General features: G+C 35.3%; 6 protein-coding genes across 11 annotated transcripts; 3 read left to right on the forward strand and 3 right to left on the reverse strand.

Annotated features, from left to right (window-relative positions):
• Positions 1-84: 84 nt before the first annotated feature.
• LOC111284449 (glycerophosphodiester phosphodiesterase GDPDL7-like) lies at positions 85-4217 on the reverse strand. 2 transcript variants are annotated; one of them, XM_089762888.1, is made up of 10 exons: positions 3976-4217; positions 3466-3593; positions 3085-3381; positions 2845-2954; positions 2229-2730; positions 2033-2071; positions 1618-1899; positions 1377-1519; positions 734-1217; positions 85-631 (listed from the first exon to the last, which is right to left on the reverse strand). In XM_089762888.1, the coding sequence occupies exons 1-10, from the start codon at positions 4008-4010 to the stop codon at positions 330-332; spliced, it is 2322 nt and encodes a 773-aa protein (XP_089619014.1). In that variant the 5' UTR covers positions 4011-4217; the 3' UTR covers positions 85-329. The 2 variants fall into 2 exon arrangements, with proteins under 2 accessions (XP_089619014.1, XP_089619013.1); XM_089762887.1 differs by lacking the exon at positions 3976-4217 and having other exon boundaries at positions 3085-3685.
• Positions 4218-7077: 2860 nt separating this feature from the next.
• LOC111284875 (VAMP-like protein YKT61) lies at positions 7078-10899 on the forward strand. Of its 4 annotated transcripts, none has more exons than XM_089762889.1 (6): positions 7085-7469; positions 7820-7917; positions 8926-9030; positions 9172-9237; positions 10201-10287; positions 10440-10595. In XM_089762889.1, the coding sequence occupies exons 1-6, from the start codon at positions 7277-7279 to the stop codon at positions 10479-10481; spliced, it is 591 nt and encodes a 196-aa protein (XP_089619015.1). In that variant the 5' UTR covers positions 7085-7276; the 3' UTR covers positions 10482-10595. The 4 variants fall into 4 exon arrangements, with proteins under 4 accessions (XP_089619017.1, XP_089619016.1, XP_089619015.1 ...); XM_022873942.2 differs by lacking the exon at positions 10440-10595 and adding an exon at positions 10627-10899 and having other exon boundaries at positions 7089-7469; XM_089762891.1 differs by lacking the exon at positions 9172-9237 and having other exon boundaries at positions 7078-7469.
• A 532-nt stretch (positions 10900-11431) lies between these two features.
• TIL (temperature-induced lipocalin) lies at positions 11432-12634 on the reverse strand. The gene is made up of 2 exons (XM_022873943.2): positions 12124-12634; positions 11432-11866 (listed from the first exon to the last, which is right to left on the reverse strand). Exons 1-2 carry the CDS (start codon positions 12478-12480, stop codon positions 11681-11683), a joined length of 543 nt encoding a protein of 180 aa, XP_022729678.2. The 5' UTR covers positions 12481-12634; the 3' UTR covers positions 11432-11680.
• Positions 12635-12736: 102 nt separating this feature from the next.
• On the reverse strand, positions 12737-14096 carry LOC111284877 (temperature-induced lipocalin-1-like). The gene is made up of 2 exons (XM_022873944.2): positions 13696-14096; positions 12737-13513 (listed from the first exon to the last, which is right to left on the reverse strand). The coding sequence occupies exons 1-2, from the start codon at positions 14053-14055 to the stop codon at positions 13328-13330; spliced, it is 546 nt and encodes a 181-aa protein (XP_022729679.1). The 5' UTR covers positions 14056-14096; the 3' UTR covers positions 12737-13327.
• A 1540-nt stretch (positions 14097-15636) lies between these two features.
• Positions 15637-19897, forward strand: LOC111286021 (uncharacterized). Of its 2 annotated transcripts, XM_022875786.2 has the most exons (10): positions 15639-16140; positions 16392-16572; positions 16905-17038; positions 17142-17254; positions 17867-17990; positions 18098-18253; positions 18698-18850; positions 18995-19074; positions 19251-19300; positions 19399-19897. In XM_022875786.2, the coding sequence occupies exons 1-10, from the start codon at positions 15766-15768 to the stop codon at positions 19545-19547; spliced, it is 1515 nt and encodes a 504-aa protein (XP_022731521.1). In that variant the 5' UTR covers positions 15639-15765; the 3' UTR covers positions 19548-19897. The 2 variants fall into 2 exon arrangements, with proteins under 2 accessions (XP_089619018.1, XP_022731521.1); XM_089762892.1 differs by lacking the exons at positions 19251-19300; positions 19399-19897 and having other exon boundaries at positions 15637-16140; positions 18995-19078.
• A 296-nt stretch (positions 19898-20193) lies between these two features.
• LOC111286020 (uncharacterized) lies at positions 20194-22924 on the forward strand. Its single transcript, XM_022875784.2, has 3 exons — positions 20194-20521; positions 22144-22167; positions 22335-22924. Exons 1-3 carry the CDS (start codon positions 20329-20331, stop codon positions 22634-22636), a joined length of 519 nt encoding a protein of 172 aa, XP_022731519.1. The 5' UTR covers positions 20194-20328; the 3' UTR covers positions 22637-22924.
• Positions 22925-23047: the final 123 nt, after the last annotated feature.

Genomic DNA, 23047 nt, shown 5'->3' on the forward strand with positions numbered 1-23047 from the left:
ACCTCTTGAAAGGGAGAGATCCAACCCAAAATTTAGATGTCCATTTAAGACTCAGTCAACAACACTATCAAGTTCCTTTCCAACCCAAGTTATTGCTATTACCGGTTTATGGGTTATCCCTTAGGGAAAGAAGATAAAGGCCATATATACGGATCAGAGATTCATATGAAATTCATGATAACTTATCCCAGCTGTTTGTTCGCTATGAATACAAACCATGAAATATCAAGATAATAAACACAATAATCAATCATGCAAAATTTGCTGTAGAAAAAAAAAGAAAAGGAGGAAAAAGAAAATCGAAGTTTTGGAGTTAATAGTCGTTAAGGTCAATGTCCCAGAGAGAGTAAGTGGAGTGCCATAATTGCTGCTAGACAAAGACCAAAGTTGGTGGTAATTGTCAAGCCACTTGAAGAAGAAGGTGCTGGAGCGCCTGGGGAACCCGGTGAAGCTGTAGAGGATGATAGATTGGTTACTGGCGGTAGTGGAGGGTCAACAACATCTTTAACCTCAAGCGGCGGATTGGGGGGATTTGCTGGTGGCTGTGCAATGGCAGGAACTTGCTTTACCAGTGCACCGGGTTCAGCGGGTATGATGGCAATTTCTCCATTGAGATCCACGCATGGGCTCCCTGCAGCACCAAAGCAAAATTGTAGTTATGAAAAATATTCAGTTTGTAACTTCTGACATGATGAAAATAGCACGAAATAAATTTTATGGTTGAATCACTCACTCATATATCTGCTGGCTGTTCCAGGGAATTCTGTTATAACCCCATCAACCTCTAGTGCTGCAACATAAGTAGCAAGCTCTACCATGGGATCCGCATAGAAATCAAATGGAAGTGCAACAAATTCATTTCTCAAAACAGCGATATATACTGAGATGTTTGCAGCATGCATTTGATCGAGAACATTCGTTTGAGCCTTAGTAAAGCCATTTTCAATTGATATCAGGGAAGGTCTTGTGACAACTACTCCATCAGCATACTTCTTGATTTCATCTACTGTCGGTTTAGGCGTATCACCTATCTCCTTGTTAATGCGGAGCAATCTTTTGTAAGCTGGGACAATTTGAAACTTGGACAGAACTGAAGTATCGTCTGATTGGATCAAGACTTGTTGAGTTTGTTGTTTGTCAAAGGTTGCATTGCTCAAGGCTTTTGTAACAGAATCTACTATGCCGAGACCCTTTTTCGATGCCAGGTAAGCAGCATTCTGGAGAGGCATCAGTGTTAGGATTTTGTCACAGAATGAAAGCCGGCATAATTGATGTACATAATTATAAAGTTCAACAGATTCCCCTATAGGTGAATGATTATGGCTGTGGAAAGGAAAGAAAAGGAAGAGGAGTGGCAGAAAAATAAAAATTCTTACTTCTATGTTGATCAAAATTCCAGAAACTGCCTTTGCCCTGGCAAACTCCAAAAAGTCAGCCAGTGTCATGAATTTACCCTTGTTCTTGGCTTCAGGGTTCCTTTGGTAGCCAGCATTTTGTCCAAAAGGGCTCACCATTTGGGCTGAAGAAAGAAAGATATATCATTAGCGGGAATGTGGTAGAAGATTATAAAATCAAACTTGTAGGACTGCGTGTAGCGAAAGTGTTAAAGAAGTTTACGCTTCAAGGTCTGGATCTCGCTCCATGTAAGATCGAATGAAAAAATTCCCTTATCCTTTTGAACTTCAGGAATGGAGACAGAGCGAGCCACGAAGGTAGGCATTGCAGTAGTATCCCCTGTCAAATCGGCTGAATCTAAACAGAAAGCTACTCCATCTTTGGACATTTGGACTGAGCAATCTATTACGTCAGCTCCATCATTTACTGCTTGATCATAAGCGAGATCAGTGCAACCAGGATACATCCCACTTGCTCCATTGTGAGTTATGATCAAAGCTTTCCCTGTAAATGCACAAAATCGCAGGCAAACATTATATTTTTTCTTCAAGTATCCCTAAATTTATGGTACTAAAAGGATTATTTTTTAAAGTTATAGAAAGACAACTTATTTGAAGGATTCAAACTTAGCATTTACCTTTCTTGGGCTTGGCGGTTTCATTAGTGGCAAAGCATGCTGCATCAAAAAGACCATTCGGAGGGGGTTAATCACAATTCATGCTATAATTGTTTAATTTGTTTTCACTGATTGACTGGTTTTTCTTTTATATGTTTATAAGAATTGTGATTAAAACAGAAATATGGCACAGCACTACAGCAGTTAATAAGCTCACCAATGGCGTTTGTTGCTGTAGGGGAGAAATCTGTCAGCAACCCGTCAACCGTAAACTGGGGATTATCAATAAATTGCAAGTATTCAGCTGTTGGATCATAACTATAACTGTAACTTCCTGGCATATCATTTGCAAAACCAGAAGCATATACTTCTAGGCCAAGCTTGTGAGCATCAGCCACAAGAGTAGTAGGATTTCCCAAGTAGTTGTTTGCATCAACAGGCCATATGTATCCTTTGGGGACAAGAATTCCGGATGCAAATGTCTTGATGGTTGAAAGATCCTTCAATATTGAGCTATACGTTTGCTTGGTTGTGGGTTCAACCACATCTGGATCAAGGAACTCAAAGATGAGCTTTGTCCTGACTCTGTTAATCTTTCCGTTTATGTTCTTCAAGAAACCAATCTCAGGAGATGAAATGAAATTTATTCCCATAAATCTCATAGCCTTTTCAAGGTATCCTGACACACTGAGTTTGTGTTCTGTATAGAAAGCGTCATACTGCGAAAAGAGAACAGACAAATTAGGGAGGTCATTTTTGCTGTTGAGTTAATCTCATTCATGGAGAAAATCTTCTCTGAACAAGAAAAAAGAGCTGGTAAAGAAATATGAAACCTGAACATTCAACCAAAACACTGTGGGTTTAACTCCTGTGACATCCTCAACAGTAGATACCGGCAGTTGACGGTCAAATGCATTTGTTCGAGACAATACATTTTGAACCACTGCCAGGGAAAGAACATGCCAAAACAGAAGTTATTAGGAAGTTTGTACCAAGTTGACTCTCTTTCGACATTCTTCCTTCGGATAGAGAAATAAGATATTGCTAATAAAGTAGGAAGATTTGAGACTTACATGAAACATTGCTTATTATTACATCAGATGTGTAATCCAAAGCAAACCAACCCTTAACCTGTTGTCCGTTAATGTTATAGGACTTGGGATCTTTTGGGAAGATCATTCCTATGTTTGTTGAATTATCAAGCCTGATATCTGACAGGCATATGCCAATGCCATCTTTTGTCAGCTGTAGGTTGCAGAACAAAGCCACTTCCGTAAATTTCAATTGATTGGCCATGTCATTTGCATATGCGCTAGATTCAGGAAAAAGCCCTGAGAATCCACCTCGAGCAATTACCAGGGGTGGGTCACCTGGAGACCAAACATATTTGTTAAAGGAGGGGAAGAAAAATAAAGAAAAGATTAGACTCTGCTGGGAAAAAAAATTTATGTTACCGCTTAAAGTTAGCCATTTCTTGAGAGGAGCCTGAGGCTCAGTAGGTTGATCTTGTTTTTTTGCTAAAGAGGCATGGATCAACAGGGAAATCAAAAGCAAACACCTGATCATTTTGCTTCTAAAAATCCTGCAAATTTGTTTACAAGATTATTAGCTAATCCAATGGCCAATGTAACATGAATATATGACATAAAAACCATAACACCAACTGATCATATATTGATCATTTGCTAGAAACAATCAAAACGCATTCTTTTTCTTATCAAAGTTTTGATATCAGACACCTTTTTGTTCCTGGGGTGCACAGGTTTACAACTCAAAGATTTCCTCATATCTTTTTTATTTGTGTCATTTGATGTGACAAGGATCACTTAAATCCATAAATCTAAAATTTGATAACGCCCGATCTTCATAACAAGAAAACCATTAAACAACAAAAACAATATCATCAACAAAACATATCTTAGGATACCCATTTCTCCTGACAAGAGAAGAAAAAAAAACCTTACCTGAACCTTGATTGATCAGATGTGCAAAAGGACATTTCCCTGTCAAGTTTCACATAAAATATGGAAGAAACTCACAAAGGGAATGCAATGTAATGAAAAGAACAGAAAAAAAAAGGTAGGGGAGATTAACTGGTTTAAAGTTTTGTTTTGATAACTCCCCTACAAAATTTTCGCATTAATAGCTGGTCAGAATTTGTTTGAGTGAATGACCAGTTTTTATTTTTTGTTCTTTCTTTTTGTCCTTTTATATTAAGGGGGCTGATAGTTATATATGCTATTATTGTTCCTGTTTTCTTGGACAACAAATGACATAAGCGGGAAACAACTTAGAAACCTAACGGCTTAGCCGTTTTCTGAAACTCCTTGCTGCTTTTATCAAATCTTGCTCATGGTTTATTTTAAGAAGTTTTATAATTTTTTTTCTATATTTAAGGGTTAGATTAGAAGAAGCATAGTAATTTTTTTTTTTTTGAGGGTGGGGATTAAAAATCATGTTGTTCGACCAATCATCATGCATCAATCATTCAATCAAATATTTGATTGCGAGAATAACAAAAAAACTATAACTCACTCAACTATATATATATATATATATGTTGTCGTTCATTTGCTAATTAAGTATTGTGATTAATTTAATAACCATAACCATTAACATCATACAATTTATAAGATAGCAAGCTTTAAAGTTTAAAGCCTTTAATTCTTTAAAATTAATCAAATGGGAGTAGAAGAAACTTAATGACAATTGGTTTAGAATTTTAATTGACATTTCAAATGTTGATATAGAAAAGTGTCAAATATGCGTGTTCGAATTTAACTCAAATTTAGAAAAAAAAAATTATGATTTTTAGAGCTCAAAATTGTGGTGGGTTTATTTTAATCAATTTGGTTTACCAAGCTTGAAGTATTCTAAACCGTAAGCTAAATTATTTAGCCAACAAAACTATTATATTAAGAACAATTTATTTTCCCGCAACACACTCACAGCGGATAAAACATAAATTTTTTATTTTAAATAATAATATTCACTTGATTGCTTCAGTCGATTATCTTTTTCGATAAAAACATTTTAAATTTGAATTCGATGATCATTTATTGAGATCATATCAAATATATAATTTATAATCACTTATTTTAAATTATCAGATACAAAACATTTGATCTTGATTTAGAGATTAATCATCTTATTTATCTCAAATTCTATTTTTTATCAAAAAACAAAAAAAAAAACAATAATATTTCAAAATCCTCATTATAGGCAGTTAACAAATTACTACCAACATCCATCTTATTGCAAGCTCGGGTAGGCTTCGTCCATGGACAAGCATCACAACAGGAAGTGACTCTATATATTCTCAATTACCAGCGACACAGTGAACTCATGAGAGTAACTTGTTCATGGCTCAGCAATGACAAGTTCCCACTAGCCAGCAACAGGGTAATCCCAATAACATGGTGATCCCCCATGGTCTTCTCTACCGAGCAATCTCTATTGACACGACGGCCGTGGTCGGGGAGGCTTTCAGACGGTTAGCCCTAGTGCGATTGTCGTCGGAGTAGTCCCTCAGATGACAAATCTTTGCCCACCTCAGCTGCATATCATACTTAACATTTCCAAAAAATCTGGTCATCATCCTTGCATTATTATCTCCAGCCGTAGCACGCCAATACTAGTAAAGCTTCTTAATCTTGTGGAAAAGGCGTGCCACCGTCCCTGCTTCTGTTTCATTGATTAGGTAGAGCTTTATTTTTACCACTTCTCACTCCTTTGGGTCGAGCTAGATTGCGAAGTTGACTAGAATGCAATAAGAAATCCGGCGCAGACCAACTTTTTGCTAGAGAAAGCGAACCCTGCAGCCATTGGCGACTCAGTCTCACCCTTACACCTATCACCCCTTTTTTGTGTAGAGGGTGTATCATTGAATCGATATGATTTAATATTTTTTAATAATATATAATATTATAAATTTTTAAATTTTAATTTAACTTAAATTAAATTTTATAAATTCGATTTAATTTGATTTATTGATTTTTAAAATTAATTTTTTATTTTTTATATATTATTTAATAAAATTTGTAATATATTTAAATAAATTTTTATAAAAAATAATTATTTTTATTTTATAAAAATTTAAAACATATATATAAATTAATAAAAATATATAATATAATTTGATTTAATTTTTTTAATTTTAAATTTAATATATATTTAATAATCAAATTTAATTTGAACTAAATCAAATATCATAATTTTATATCCATTTTCAATTTTTTGTATTTGTTTTCTCCTCCCTACCTTTGTGCACCTCCGTTTCACGTTACTCGTACTAAAAATCTTCCCCAACAAACCTTTTCACGACTCTAATTTTATTTCTATTTTATATTTTGCTAGAAAGTTTGGTCATTTAATTGGGTAAATTGGTTCTTTCAGCTTATTTTTATAACTTTAAACTTTGAAAAACGAATTGGTTTTTTAAAAAAGATTTTGTTTGTTTCTTTAATTAAAAAGTAAATATAAAAAAGGAATCTACCGTAGTTATTTCTGAATTTGATGAGTTACCAATCAATAAAAGCTTACATTTTTTTTTTAATAGAGAATCGGATTTTTGTTGAATTAAAAAGGTTAATGTTATAAATGAGCTATTAATTATAATAAATTATTTAATATAATATTTAAAATTTTAAAATTTTTAATGTAATATTTAAATTAAAAATTTATTAATTAATATGATATTTATTTTTAATTTTATTAATTTTAAATAATGATATAAAATACATAAATAAATTTTAAATCAAATTAATTAATAAATTTATAAATAATATATTTTTTAAATTTAAATATTATTAAATATTCACATTATCCCAAAATTGCGTCCTAACACTTTCTCTTTATTTTTTAGTTCTTCCCCTATCACGTCTTTTTAATTATTCAAAATTATAAAGTAAAAAGGGAAATCCCTATAACGGCCATAATATAAGATTCTAGTGGGACCAAACAGATCAACGGTCCTGATGTATCAAACTTCCAGCATCTTCCTTTTTTTTTTTTAATTATTTTGTGCGTCGGCACATAATTAAATGCGAGCCAGCCAAGCGATTGCAACGAATCGAAAAAAGGCATCGACTACACCAGATCCTTATTCCCCATTCTCTTTTTCCTCTTACGAGTTTCCTGGAACCAAACAAAGAAAAAGAATTCTTCGCAGAGAGATAAAAATAAAGAAATAAAATTTATTATCATTATTATTAATTTTTTCTTGGGGAAAAAAATTGAGAGAGAAAAACAGAGATAAAGAGAAAGATGAAGATCACGTCGTTATTGGTGTTGAAGTGCAACCCGGAAGGATCCGATCCGATAATACTAGCGAACGCATCCGATGTGAGCCATTTCGGTTACTTCCAAAGGTCAAGCGTCAAGGAGTTTATCGTCTTTGTTTCTCGAACCGTCGCCAAACGTACCCCTCCCGGCCAGCGCCAGTCTGTCCAGCACGAAGGTCCGTCCGATTTTCAACTCTTTTCGCTTCCGATTTTAACTTTCTTAAATTTGTGTCATATGATTGATAACACCCTGTTTGGATCTTTCATATTATCTCTTGTATTAGATTGAGAATTTTTTTAATCTGTTCTAAAACGGGATTTTAGTAGTAAAAACAGAAAACTCATATTTCGGGTATGTTTTCTCACGATTGATAAAGATTTGACCTCATATGTATATGTGATCTTTCTGTTTTAGTGAATTTTGTTTCTATTTTAGGTTTGAGAAGGTGATTTGGTTGATTATGATGAAAATTATGATATTTAATTTTTTTAATTCTAATTTTGTTGTTTGGTGATGTTAATGTAGAGTACAAGGTACACGCTTACAACAGAAATGGACTTGTTGCCTTGGGATTTATGGATGATCACTATCCTGTTCGAAGTGCCTTTTCGCTTCTCAACCAGGTAAACAAAACAAACTGCAACTCCTTTTTTTTGTCTGGGTTTCATGATTTGCTTTAAGCTTCAATGTCATCCAATCTTATTGACTGCAGTATTGGTGTTTTCTGTTAGTTGTATTAAGTATTCAAGTACAATTTTGCAAAGTTCTCAGTTCTCACTACTTTTTGGTTTGAACTGCCTTGTTTCAAGATTATATAGCAAGAATCAATAACAGTTAAAATTTTCTTTTAAATACTATTAGTTTTTTTATTGATGTTCACTAGTAACTCACTCATGTTTATGCTTGTTGCCTGGCACATATGTTGGATATTTTATCTTTGTCATATTGTGGATAGATAGAGGTTCTATTTCACTTTGCATCTGATAGTGATAAATAGATGGATGGATGGAGGAAGATATTGTATGTGTATGTGTGAGTCTGTGTGTTTATATATATGTTGCATTAAGGTCGTGTTTGCTGCATAGGATGATGGATAGGATAGTATGATAATCATTTTATATTATGTTTGGTTTGTATCTAATTGAAAGAGATTGGATTAGGAGGAGGATTATCATCCTATATAAGATTATAAGGAGGATTATCATTTTCTTGGTATAGGATGGTTCAATCCATCCAGGAGAAGATTATTTTTAATCCATAGGATTAAACTTACATGTCCTATTATACCTTGAAAAATTATATCAATAATTTAAATCGTATAAATTTTAAGGAAGGATAATTTTGATCAATAAATAAATTATGCTATCTTAATCTTTACATGCATCAAGCATAAAATAGGATGACATTATTTAATCTAATACTATTTATAATAATATCATCTTATCCTATCCTATTATAATTTTGTGTACCAAACATGACCTAAAAGTTTTAGATAATGTCAAGTGTCCATGGGTCACATATATCACATTTGGTGTGCATCTGTTCTTTTATTGTTCTTCGCTTTGATGTTGTAGAATTTATCCGTGAGTTTGTATTGTTTCTTGTATACATTTCAAGATAATGTTTGGCAGGTGCTAGATGAATATCAGAAAAATTTTGGGGAATCATGGAGATCTGTGCAAGCTGATAGCACTCAACCTTGGCCCTATTTGAATGAAGCTTTGACCAAATTTCAGGTGCCTGTTTTCTTTCTCATACATGTTTGCTATAGTTTATACTTTTCAAATTCATCTCAAAAGCTATTTTAAAGGATATTACTCGGAGCTTTAGAGGAGTTATTTCCGAAAAAACTTTTCTGATCCTCTTTCCATCTTCAGGACCCTGCAGAGGCGGATAAATTATTGAAAATTCAGAGGGAGTTGGATGAAACTAAAATCATCCTTGTAAGCATTTCGCTGAAGTTGTTGTTGTTGCATAGATCTGATGATTTTGTGTGCTTTCCCTTTAGCTTTCACCTGTCAATGATACCATGCAATCTTCATCTTCAAATTATCATTTTGTTGGCTATTCATACTTGTGTTGGTTGTTGATTCTGTAATATGCAGAAGGCATGCTTTAGATTGAAATTGTTTTTGCGTTAATGTTGTGATACATTGATAACAGTTCATAGAAATATTTTTTTATAAATAGCAAACTAGTTAAGGTCATCATGGATGTTGTATAGTAGGAGTGATGTTATGGAAAATGGTTTTTGCTTTTCCTGTTGAATGATAGGAGTAGAATTTGCAAGTCTACTGTTTTCTTAAACTGTTCCCTCCTTCATATTCTATTGTCAGGGAAATGACTGGAAAAGAGGTAAAATAATTTGTTGATGTTATAGCCTATTGTCATTGAGGGGAAAGAAAGGTGTCGTGAAATGTTCAAGTTTAGGTTATATCAACTGCCAAGTGGCTATTTAGAAAAGAGGAAAAGGTTTATGGCTATCCAATGAAGTGAGTTTAGGTTCCATTCTTTGCATATGAGTTGTTCAAATTAGTTCATACTCGCAAATATTGCTAATGGTTGGCAGCAATTCCTTGTGGAATTGATTACAGATCCATTAATAGATTGTGTCATAGTTTGATAAGTTTGGCACATCAAGCAGTTAATAAGTGCCATCCGTTCATTTTCTCAACTCGAGGATTTGAAAGGAATATTGGCTAGCTAATGGTTTAAATAGCAACCAATGTTAGTTATGCTGAATTATTGTCTTGTAATTTCTTCATCTCTTGGAGTTTTGTGTCAACTTTTGCTGTTTAAAATGTAACTTGAAGATGAAATGTCGAAAGAATTATTATGTTTGTGTTAGCGTTTGATTGAAATTAATTCTTCTCTCATTCTTTGAAATGATTGTTTCTTTGATGCAGCATCAAACTATTGATAGTGTGCTTGCACGAGGTGAGAGGCTGGATAGTTTAGTTGAGAAGAGTTCAGACCTCAGCGCGGCATCCCAGGTACATGTAGAAGCCTTAATGTAATTCCACATGCATTCACCGATTTGCATATGCATCTAATCTAACTATATTCAGTGAGGCCTGTGCTTCTTTCCTATTTATCATGCTTACTAATTGCCCCCTCCCTCCTTTTTTCTTTTGTGTCCTTTTAGAACTTTTTGTTGTCTTCACTACACAGTAAATTGATATCATAATGGATTGTCAGCATACCCATCTTTTGTCTTCAAATGGTCCTGAACATGGAGGGTTGTAACTGTTATTGTCATTATCATCTAAATTCAATTGAACAACCATTATGTTGTTGCTAACATTGAAACCTAACTTTGGTTATTGAAACAGATGTTCTACAAGCAGGCTAAGAAAACCAATCAATGTTGTACCATACTGTAAACTTCTAGAGAAATCAGCTATGCATGCAGTGATGGCATTCACTTGTTTTAGCCTCTGAAGCTGATGGTGACTGTGATTTGTCTATATGGTTGATTGTTTGTTTGAGAGAATTACTCATGGTTTTCTCTTTCTGGTTATGTTTATTTTGGATGAAAAGAGAAGGGAAACCAAAATGTTCACAAAAACATTTTTCTTGTTATAATAATACTATTATCACTTTTACGCTGTCTTCTGACAAATACTAGTAGATTTTATATCTTATATCTCTCTGGATGTATGCAATTCTTCTGTAATGGTAATATATAATTCATCTTGGCAGTAGAAAGTGCTGCCACCTCCTTGGGTTAGTGACTTAGTACTAGACATCTGGTTGCCCATGTGTCGTTTCAAAAACTTCATCCTTGCAACAGCACTGAGGTTTCTTCAACTTGTTCCAAAACATTTCGTTGGATCATAAATATTCTGAATGGACTTGATGAGCTGCCTTTTATAAGGGAATTAATTAACTTTTGGCTCGATAAACATCTTTGCAAGTAGATCATTTTGACTGGATAAGCATATGATTTCCTTTTTACTAGAAATTTTGCCTTTCATAAATCTAAAGCTGGTTTCCTGGGATTCTAGATTGCATACATGATGATAGCGTATAGATAACCATGCTATCACATTAGAGAGAAGGGACGAGATTCAAGATGGACCCGATTTTCGACAGGTGTTATATAGTATTCATCACTGGATTCCAAGAACCAAATAATTGTACAACCAACAGGCATCATCAACATACACACCAAAGCAAATTTGCATACAGCTCGATCATCAATTCATGGTTCAAACCATAATGGAGACAAAAACTTACATCCATACAGCAATTTCTTTTACAAATCAAAGAAAAATATGGGAATTGACTTTCGACCGCTAACCCTAATCCACGAACTGGATTTTGACGCATCAAGACTTATTTGTATGTTTCTACTAAACCATGAATGGATAGTCATTCAGATTCCTACTTTCCAAAAATTGATTTGATCCACCAAATGCCTTTGGTGTCGTTGGGGGTGTCCACTCCTTCTGGTGGGGGATCGCTTTGTGGGGTCTTGTGCAGTTTGCTCACATCATAGCCCTCATCTTTGGCCTTCTGCACCGGCTGATTGTAGATTTCATCATCCATATGCGTCTGCCTGCATAATATCTACATACATAGCCCACAAATATTCGAAGACGACCAATCATCAGTACATGCATTAATAATTGCTGAAGCTGTGTTAATGAAAAATAATTTCTCGTCTCAATTTTTATCAGTGTAATGCAGCAAATTGAATCTAATCCATTTTGAGAAATATGCCAAACATATATATCATATAATTCTTGCTGATAGACTGGAATTGAAATGATCAAAAACTATAATTAATAGCTACAAAAGAGATTGAGAGGATAAAGGACATATACCCAAAGATACTTCCTGCTAGGCTGACCAATGAGAGCATACTGATAATCATCATCAATGTACAAAACCCAGTAATCCCCAACAACAGGAATGATGGGCAAGAAAGGAGGAACATAGAATTTCACTTTCAGCTTCGCCTCATCACTCTTGGGATCAGCCTTGTAGGCAGTGCCTTCTATAAACCCTCTTTTGCCATCAGTAAATGTCTCATTAAGCACATGCACAGTTCCATCTTCGTTCAAAGTATAGGTAGCCCTTGTGTTCTCCCCATTCCTAGGTTGAAACCTTGATGGGAATGAAGCTATCTCGTACCACCTTCCCATGTATCTGTTGATATCTAAATTCTTAACCACTTCCATTGTTTTCTGGGACAATGTTTTGGGTTTTTGTTTAGATCGCAGGAGGAGAGACCCCGGTCGTTAAGAGAGTTGTAATCCGCTTTTTGCTGAATCTTGATACGGTACTATAGGGGAAAATTTTTGGTTCATTGCAATGGAAATTTGAAAGTGAAACGTGGAGGGCTAAGGGCCTCACGTATGTAGGTATGAAGGGCTGAAGATGCACATGGAAGCTTCTGGGCCGTTTACGGGTAGTGGAACAGGTTTGGGTCTTGGAGCTTTCTGACAGTCAAATCGAAGAAAAGCAAACTTAGGGAGCAAGAAAAGCAAAATAATAGACTGACAAAAATAATAGAACAGTCTAATCAGTCAATTTCAGCTTACCTTCACTTTACATTCAAATGGGAATGGTTTACTTATCCCGCAATCAAACACCATTTGAAACTTAAAAGCACATTGAAGCACCTTTGGGCTTGTTCAGAACTCAATTCCAAGTACAACCGTCCATGTTACCATGGAAAATTTCTACAGACTGGCCCCTATATGCAACTCCTTAGCCCATGAAAGCTCTAGTGATAGATAGGAGTGGGCCTGGATTTGAACTTATTACTTTTTACTAATTGGTATCCTAACAAGGGAAAATAACATTGTTTGAAAGAATAATATACTTGTTAATCATGTCTAACAAATGTCTACTCAAAATCGAAAAATCTAGGCTGGGTTTAGTTCTATACAAAAAGGGTTGATGCAATTCAACAAAGAGTAAAAAAAAGGAAGAAAATAAGGCTGGACCACGCACTCTTTGTCTCTGATGAGCCTCATCATTCTAGGTTTTTATGCATTTTAATTATCAATAACTGATTGATTCCTACTTTTCCAAGATGGATTTAATCCACCAAATGCCATTGGTGTCCTCGGGGGTGGTTTTATCTCCTGGTGGAGGCTCACTTTGTTTTGTCTTCTTCAACTTGCTAACATCATACCCCTCACCTTTAGCCTTCTGCACCAACTGATTGTATGTCTCATCATCAATATGATTCTCCCTGCGTAATATCTACAAAAGCAACACAACAAAACAAACTGAACAGAATCAAATCAAAGTGAAATCCAGCTCATTGGCCAAATTACCCATTTCAAAAATCCTCTTACTACTCCATTAAAAAAAAAAATCTTTCATCGCATAAAAATACTGGTATATATAAAGATTTTGAAAGAGTACCATCATAAAAGCAACACTATCCAAAGATACTGCCTGCTAGGCTGGCCAACCAAAGCATATTTGTAATCATCATTTATATATAAAACCCAATAATCTCCAACAACTGGTATTATAGGCAAGAAAGGAGGTACATAGAATTTCACTTTGAGCTTGGCCTCATTGCTGCTGGGGTCAGCTTTGCAGGCACTGCCCTCAATGTATGCTCTCTTCCCATCAGACGAAGTCTCATTCAGCACATTCAAAGTTGCATCTTCATTTAAAGTATATGTAGCCCTTGTGTTCATTCCATCTTTGGGCTGAAATCTTGATGGGAAAGAAGCTATGTCATACCATCGTCCCATGTACCTTTTGATATCGAGATTCTTCACTACTTGCATTTCCTTCTTTTCCAAAATTTTACCAGCATTTTTGGTCAGGATCTAGGCAGGTTTCAATATATAGAGAAATTTTTGGTGCAGCAAAGATGCTTAAGTGAGACGTGGAAGAGGTTATATCTTAACATCTGTACGTTTGAATGGTTAAAAAAAATCAATCTGCCAGATTCTCATGCGAGCTTTTAGCGTTGTCAAGGGAGCAGTTCAATCGAGTCTAACAAATTGTGTACAATAGATTTTAGAACCTCAACAGAAGTGCCAAGGGAAATGTCGATATTTGATTTTGAAGAATAGCTGGACTTTTTTAAGGAGCATATGACCCAAGTAAAGGATGATGAAATTGATAAACGAAATTTCATAATGATTGTCTTTGAGCAGAGATTGATGGGTCCTATAACAAAGACAAGCTGTGTTAATCATGAGTTGCATTTATATTTCATTTCATTGGATGGAAAGAAATGAAGGGGACTGGCCATGTGAGATTTCTTCTATCACTGTTAATAAGAATCATTGTAAGTTAATATGCTGGTCTAGGGGAAAGTTTGAATTGAAATTTTTTTGGTGCATCTTCTGGGAAATCAATGCTAGATGTTATGATGCAACTGTAAATGATCTTACTCTTAATGTGTGGTTTAATTTTAAATTGAAACTGAGATACCCTTCAGTCAGTCTTAAATGCTTTATCTAACCACTTTACTTCTAATTTTTTGATAAAAATCCCACTGGACAAGCAGTGATCCTCTGAGCCGCATCTCTTGCAGTTTCAAACATTTATTTTTCAATTCTTGCATTTTTTTTTAATAAAAGAGGAAATAACAGATAACCAACAATAATTAATCTTTTTTTTTTACCTAGTTATCCTAAAGAAAACCAATAATTACTAAAAAAAAGATGTTGATGACAGAGAATTGATCTGACAATTTTGATCCTGGTCCAAGGTGCCAACTGGCATGAACGGATGGCTTATTCTCTTGAAGCTGTACTCAGATGCATTATTTGGCTTGAAGTCCCATGGGTCAATTCCAGGCCAAACTTTTAGATGTCAAAGCAGAAACTACCAACTTTTTTCTGTTTTTGATAATGAAGCTGCCAACTTCTCTAAAGTCCAAAAAAATGGGATTTAGATTTACCATTATGCTTCATCTTTCTAAAATTTTGCATTTACTCATGGATTATATAGTGTCATAAATTTCATCGTCCATGTATTTTGCCTAAGCTTTTCGTACATTAAGTGTGATGGGGAAATATATAAGATAATGCTTTTATTGTTTGGAAATCAACTTATCTTGGCCTTTCTCTTCTACTACAACAACAACAACAGCCGTGTCGCAGTAACATTTAATCCCCTATTTGGTACGGAATTGACCATCCTCCTCTTCGTGGCTATCACATCACCAGAATTAGAACATCAATGGTCTTTTCCTATGATCTGGTTGATGCATGTTTAAGACAAACTTTAATTCAATGAGCCGCTAATCTGCTACTCTTAGCGTCAGCTGGCAGCTGGCAGCTAGCTGACAACTTTGTGCTATTCAACTCGAAAAGTTTTTGCAAACTTTTATGGTCCATTCCAAAACCATCCATGTACAAAGAATCATGAACTGATGCTTTTAACTTTTGCCTTCCCCAACTATTCTAACTTACAAAAGAGTTAAACCGTTGAAGCCAAGGAAGTTGCAGCACAGAACCAGCAATTTTGCTTCCTGTGAGACAATGGCTACTTGCTTATCTCTTTTATTTCTATTCCTCATCACTTCTTCTGTAACACTAACAACACCAGCCAATTCATTGCCAGCATTTTTCCCTCGAGCTACCTATCAGTCTTTGATCAAACAAGCCAAGAGTCCAAAACCAAAGTTTCCATTCAAGACTCACTACTTCCCTCAAACTTTAGACCACTTCACTTTCCAGCCCAAGAGCTCCAAAATATTCTACCAAAAGTACCTAATCAACAGTCAGTACTGGCACAAAGGCGCTCCTATCTTTCTCTACACTGGCAATGAAGGAGATATTGAGTGGTTTGCTGCTAACACAGGGTTCATGCTTGACATTGCTCCCAAGTTCAAAGCTCTTCTTGTCTTCATTGAAGTAATGTTTGCAAAATCCCTTCCTCGGGATTCTATTATCTGAGTTAAAATTTTAAAAAAAAAAGTTACTTGTGAGTGGCTCTTAGCATTAAAAATAGTTTCTTGGTGTTCGTAAGAACACAGAAAGTACATTGGTCTGTTTTAAATCTGTGGGTGTTTTTCCAAAACTGAAAGCATATCCTAAAACCCATGTCTTATTCAAAGAGCTGATTTTGTTTTTTTTTTTTGGTCTATTTCTGTTGGGATTTTCAGCATAGATTTTATGGGGAGTCAATGCCATTTGGGAAAGACTCGTACCAGTCAGCGAAGACCTTGGGGTACTTGAATTCACAGCAAGCCTTGGCTGATTTTGCAGTTTTGATAAGGAGCTTGAAGCAGAATCTGTCTTCTGAAGCATCCGCTGTCGTGGCCTTCGGTGGGTCTTATGGAGGAAGTAAGTTAAATAAAAACCCCATATAGCACTTCATTTTCTTAGGGTCTTTCAAGAACTTATTGCTGTGATGTATGGATTAATATGGCATATTGATAGTAATTAGCAAAAAAATCCTTTTCCTTTTAGTTGAGTGGTACTTGCTGATCATAGTAAAGAATTTCAAGGAACATGTTTTAATAAACAAACAGAAATTCTAGTGTGATTGTGTGATACTGGTACGCTGGTAGTTGAAGTGAATTTATCAGAAAAAGGGTTAATTGCTGTTTCTTTTTACCACCAATGTTGCTATGCTGTCATTTTCTTATCATTATGAAAAAAGTTCTTTCTTGTAGTGCTTGCAGCGTGGTTTAGACTTAAATACCCTCATATAGCAGTTGGTGCATTGGCTTCTTCAGCCCCTATATTACAGTTTGATAAGATAATCCCATGGTCAAGCTTCTATGATGCTGTTTCCCAGGATTTCAAGGTCTATCTTTAAGTTCTCACACAGAGATGAGTTTGTGCTTGAACTTCACATTTCTTTGTGTTCTTCAATTCTCCTCTATAACTAAACTAAAATGGGCATTCAGGATGTAAGCCGGAATTGCTATGAAGTGATAAAGGGGAGCTGGGCAGAACTGGAGGCAATTTCAACTCAGAAAGAAGCCTTGACTGAACTAAGCAAAGCTTTCAGAACCTGCAAGTGAGTCATGAAATGGGATTATATTAAGTAAACTTGTTTGTAGAGTTTGATTCTGATCATTAGATTGTTGTGAAAGTTGCTTGTTTATGCAAGGGGTAAGCTTCATTTGTAGAAAAAATAAATGTATTTGCATCATTTAATTTTGGTTTCCTTCAAAATATATTTTGTGTGTTATAAACAGTCCAAGAAGGAATTATATGATAATGCTGCAGTTTAGATGAAACGAGACCACTAGTTTAAAGATGATACAATCATAGATGGAGGTCAACAGAGCTAAGAATTACCACAGCCAAGATTAGGGCGGTTAAAACATTAGGGTTTAATAAGAAGAGTTGCTCTTTGGGGTCCTGCCTTGATTGATATCCTGAAACTAGAATAAGCATGCTGAAAGATTTTTCTTACTACTCTGGGAACGTTGTTAGATCAACTTTCATTGGCACAATTGTTGATCAAGTTTAGTTTTTCCATAAAAATCTTCTTACCTTCATCCAAGTTGATAACTGGCAATTACAACCAAGTTTAGCATTTCTCCTGTCATGATGCAATTTATATTATGCATTTTGCTTATTTTCCTTCCTCAGAGTTAATCATATTTCGTTCTTCAAAGTTCAGGAGCCTTCATTCAACTACTTCTGCTCGAGATTGGCTATGGGCTGCTTTTGTTTATACAGCCATGGTTAATTATCCAACTGAGGCAAATTTCATGAAGCCATTACCTGCTTATCCTGTACAGCAGGTAAGATTTGCATATAAGCTAGTTCAATTCAAGCTCTAAGTTTTAACATTTTCAAAGATCTCTTGTTGATTTCTCCTTGTGGCATTTAAACCTTTATTTATATGTAGATGTGCAAGATAATTGATAAATTTCCATCAGGAGCAACAAAGCTTAGTTGTGCTTTCGCAGCTGCAAGCTTATATTACAACTATTCTCAAGCAGAAAATTGCTTTGAGATAGAACAAGAAGTTGATCCCCATGGCCTTCATGGTTGGGACTGGCAGGTAAACATTTTGTTTTAGTATCTAATTTAAAATGTGCCAATTTCAAAGCTTATAAAGTTGTTTGGAGTCAGATGCAACCAGACCTATTGAGGAATAGATCATAAAGTTGGCATGACCACAACATTTGCAGTATCCGTATAGCAGGTTGTGGATGCAAAATTTGTCCAGAATTTAGAGCTTGCAACTACCTTTTCCATGTAGTTATATTTCAGATCACATCAGTGTAAATGCTGCAGCCTACTGATGATCGATGAGATTGAATGAATCTAGTTCTATGTGACCACTAAGTTATGGAAGGAGTTCCAAACTATGCTGAATAATCAATATCTATTTAGTAAATGTTGATTGCAATAAAGAAACAGTTTTAACTAGAGTTTGATTACTGCCACTTAAATCTTAATACATTGTTGCCTAAACAAATTAATTTTCCAAATCGTTATGCAGACATGCACAGAGATGGTTATGCCAATGACTCGCTCTAAGGAGAGCATGTTTCCTCCATCTGGCTTTGATTATGAAGAGTTTGCAGAACAATGCCAAATGAAATATGGAGTTTTGCCTCGGCCACACTGGATCACAACCGAATTTGGTGGCCAAGTGAGTTTTTTTTTTTTTTTTTTAATTGTTTCTCCTTCTTGATTCTTTCTATTGAGATATACCATTTTGAGAAGGTGTAGATAAATGTCTTTTTCATTAGTAGAGTCGAAGATTTGAACTTATTAATGTGTCTTGCCTGTGCAGAGAATTGAGAAAGTATTGAAGAGATTTGGTAGCAATATCATATTTTCCAATGGAATGCAGGATCCATGGAGCAGAGGAGGGTAAGTTGTTCTCTTTTTACTACTTTCTTTCTTCTGATTCATTAAACAGATCATATGCTGATTACCAGGTGACAATATATCCTGTTCCTTGATCTTCTTAGAGAACAATTTCCATGAGCCAAAATTAGCATCAATTTCTATCATAATGAAACTAATTTATGAATTGAATTATGCAGTGTGCTGAAAAATATATCTGCCAGTATCATTGCTCTTGTCACAGAAAAAGGTATGTGAATTATGACAAAGCATTTCTGTCCTACATTTTTTCTGATACATTTGTCAATTGTTATGAACTTAAGAAATTCTCCCATTGTTCTTTATTAGGAGCTCACCATGTTGATTTCCGGTCTGCAACAAAAGAAGATCCTGACTGGCTTACTGAACTGAGGAGGCAAGAAGTTGAGATCATCCAGAAGTGGTTAAATGAATACCATGCAGATCTCAGACATGCATCGACAGAAGTTTTGGTGTAAAACCTTGGCAATTTGGATCGATCAATGTTTTGAAACTTTTCTTTCTGTAATCTAATTTTAGGGTCTTACTCAGGCTGATATAGAAACTAGCCATTTATCTGACAGAGCTATGTTCTCTCAATCTTAGAAAACTTTGTAAAACTATTGCATTCCAGCTTTTCCAAGCCATCCAGGATTGACTTGATTTACTAGACCCAAAATTGTATTGCTACAGGCTACAGGCTACTTGGAAGAAATACGTTAACGGTTATGAGTTGTGCCATGGCCTTCTTTAATTGTGGGGCCTGATGACACCGACACAAACACGTGTTGGGTGTTCCCTTTTAATCTCTATTTCAAACGCCATCTCATATTCTCAGCATCCCAAAATCTTCATTTGGGCAGAGGCATTCGATGATTCTTGCTCTTTCCTTTTTCTTTTCAATAACCCAAGCCCAAAACCGACAGATATTTGACCAATGACCAGAATTTTTTAACACTTACTTGGATTTTATTGGGCTTCGATAACTTTCCTTCTTTGTGACGGTGAACCTACCCCAGCCTCAGTGATTTTGACAAAAGTGGGATGAAATTTGGCCTGCTGACACTAACTTCTTCAAAACCAAGTGTAAAGAATAATAAAAAATTAAAAAGACAGTCGAAGCAGTAGATTCATATTCACAGCCATTAATCAATGCATCCCTGGTTAGATCTCACTATTCCATAAACACGGACAGAGTAAAGAGAGAGAAAGAGATAGAGTCTAGTAGGAGAAATAAACTAAAGAGAGATAGAAAGGAACATGTCACGGCGATCAGGGACTTGCTTAAGGTTCTGTCTAGTAATATTTGCAGTAGTTTCAGCTTTGGGAGTGTGCGGACCTGCTCTTTATTGGAGATTCAAGAAAACTCTTAGATTCGCTGATTCCAAATCCTCTTGTCCTCCTTGCATCTGTGATTGTCCTGCTCCTCTTTCCCTTCTCAAGATTGCCCCTGGTATTTACTCCTTCCTTGTTTTGGGCATTTTATTTATTAATCAAATTCCATGTTTTTATTCTTTTTTGTGATTCTGGGTTGTTGTCAAATTTTGATTTTGATTGGTTGTTTATTGGAGTGTAATCAAGTAATACCCATTTGGGAAATTTGAGGTCTTGATCTACTGTTGTTGCTAATTTTGCATTTTGAGGTTTGGCAATGCTTTGTTAAGGTGGTTGTTATAGGGTGACAGGGTGTGCCTCAAGTTGGGTTTAGATTTAATGCTTATTCCTTGTGAAATTCCCTTTTCTTCAATTTGAGGTTTTGATCTACTGCTGCTGCTAATTTTGAAGGTATCAGTTTGCTTGGCTTTAACATGCAACAGGATGTAATCAAGTAGTAAAACCAAATTTCAATTCTGATTTGTGCTTCTTTAATCATATATTAAGTTGAGGAATTTAGAGGCACTCGGTTTGTTGGCATTGCTAATTAAAAATGGAGCTTTCTGCTCTCTCTATGCTATGTCCCCATCCTGATGTGCACAATGACTTTATTAATACTACTTGAAGGAAAAATGCCACTTCTAGGTCCATTTCTGATGCGTATGACTAAGAAGTAAGTTGATTTAGGTGACAACCTTTATTTATTTTAGGGGCCAACTAACCATGCAATAAGATTTCATAGTCTGAAAGAAGTATTGTTTCCCTTTTTCTGGTGATTTTGGTCCTTCTCACTGTAGGGAGATATAAACAAACAATCTTCTTAGGTTTTACTTCAGTGGTACTGAAACAATCTCTACATTTCTGAATTGACTATTGAGAAATCACAGCATGTTGACTTTTTAAAACAGTCTCTTTCTTAAACATCTCAGACTGGATGTATTCTTTTCCTTCCAGGATCCTTTATGGTTACATTTAATATGGATCTCTTTGTAGAAATTTGTTATTATGGATCTCTTTGTAGAAATTTGTTAAACTTTGTCTAGCTGTGTTGTTCAGCTCGTGTAAAGTAATGAACTACATCATTTTTTTGAAGCTTAAGAATGACATCAGGATAATATACATGACTTGTCCATGAATGATGGGAATTGATTATAAGTCTGGAATTTCATTGATTTTTTGCAGTGCTGTTGCACCATTGATCTTGCTTTTTAATTTATTAACAACTGTCTAGAATAGCAACAAATTTAGTATTGACAAAATAAAGTGACATGCATTTGGGCTGCTTCTATTCTTCATAAACCATAGTGACACAAAATAACAAGTACAAAGTGCAAAATGTCGAAGTTATAGTGCCTGAAATTGGTGTTCAGAAGAAGGGAAGAACTTGTTAAATTTGTAACTAGATAACTAAATGAACTTCTATTTTCTTTCTTTCTTTCTTTCACTCCTGATATTATGGCTTCTTTTTTGTGTTTGGACAATATTACCTTGTAATCACAATCTTGCATGCAGAATCTGCAGCTCCTTATGGCTTATGCTGTTTGTTTCCTTGTTTTATGTGTTCCTGCTAGTTAGGGGGGTAATGGTTGTAAAATTGTGTCAAGTGTTCATGTCTCTGCCTGTCTGGTACAGGTACTCAATACTTTTGGCATCTCTTTGAATTACTTATTTACTTTTTGTTCATTTGTTATTCTTTTGCAGGGTTGGCCAATCTCTCAGTCACAGGTCAGAGTTTATTCCACAACTCAAATTGGTTAACTCTGTGACTTATTTCTTTCTAATACTCATTTTAATTTCTACCAAATCATTGCCCTGCTTCCTTTCATGTACTTTGTCCATTCATCTGGTGAAACCACAATCATATATGCATGATAAGAATTATGGTGATACAGATTGTGGAAGCAATGACCCTGATCTCAAGCAAGAAATGGAGAAGCAATTTGTGGACCTTCTGACGGAGGAGTTGAAGTTGCAGGAGGCTGTTTCTAAAGAGCATGCTCGCCATATGAACATCACCTTTGGTGAAGCAAAAAGGGTGGCTTCCCAGTACCAAAGAGAGGCAGAAAAATGTATTGCAGCGACAGAAACCTGTGAGGAGGCGAGAGAGCGGGCTGAGGCCTTGCTGATCAAGGAGAGGAAAGTTACAACATTATGGGAGCAAAGAGCTCGAAAGATGGGTTGGGAAGGGGAATAACTGTTTGTATAATTCATTTAGATATCCTAGTCAAGAAATTGAAGCATTCCACCTTGATATTTATTCAAGCAGGCAAGCAAAGTTGCTTGAGTAGTCTTGTTTGGGCAAAGGGCCCCTTAATCTCTCCCTCCTTCTCCATTTGTAGTTGCATTAATTCTTTAGATGATACGAAGTATCTAAAGGATTTTCACTTGTAATTGTCACACTCTGTGGATCTCTCACTGTAATATCATCTCAATTTCTTAGCTTAAAGCAAAGTTAAAAAACAAGAACATCTTTCTTTGTTTTTTTTTTTTTGTTAATCTCTTTTAGTAGTAATTTCTTTTCATTTACTGCCTTGCCTAAGTCGTGAGAGACTGAGACTGCAATACTTGATTCATGTTCCTCATTTCTCACCCAAAAGGCATCCTT

This window comes from Durio zibethinus, chromosome 6 (assembly GCF_047325235.1).
Source record: "Durio zibethinus cultivar Kanyao isolate XHJ-2024 chromosome 6, ASM4732523v1, whole genome shotgun sequence".
Lineage (NCBI taxonomy): Eukaryota > Viridiplantae > Streptophyta > Magnoliopsida > Malvales > Malvaceae > Durio > Durio zibethinus.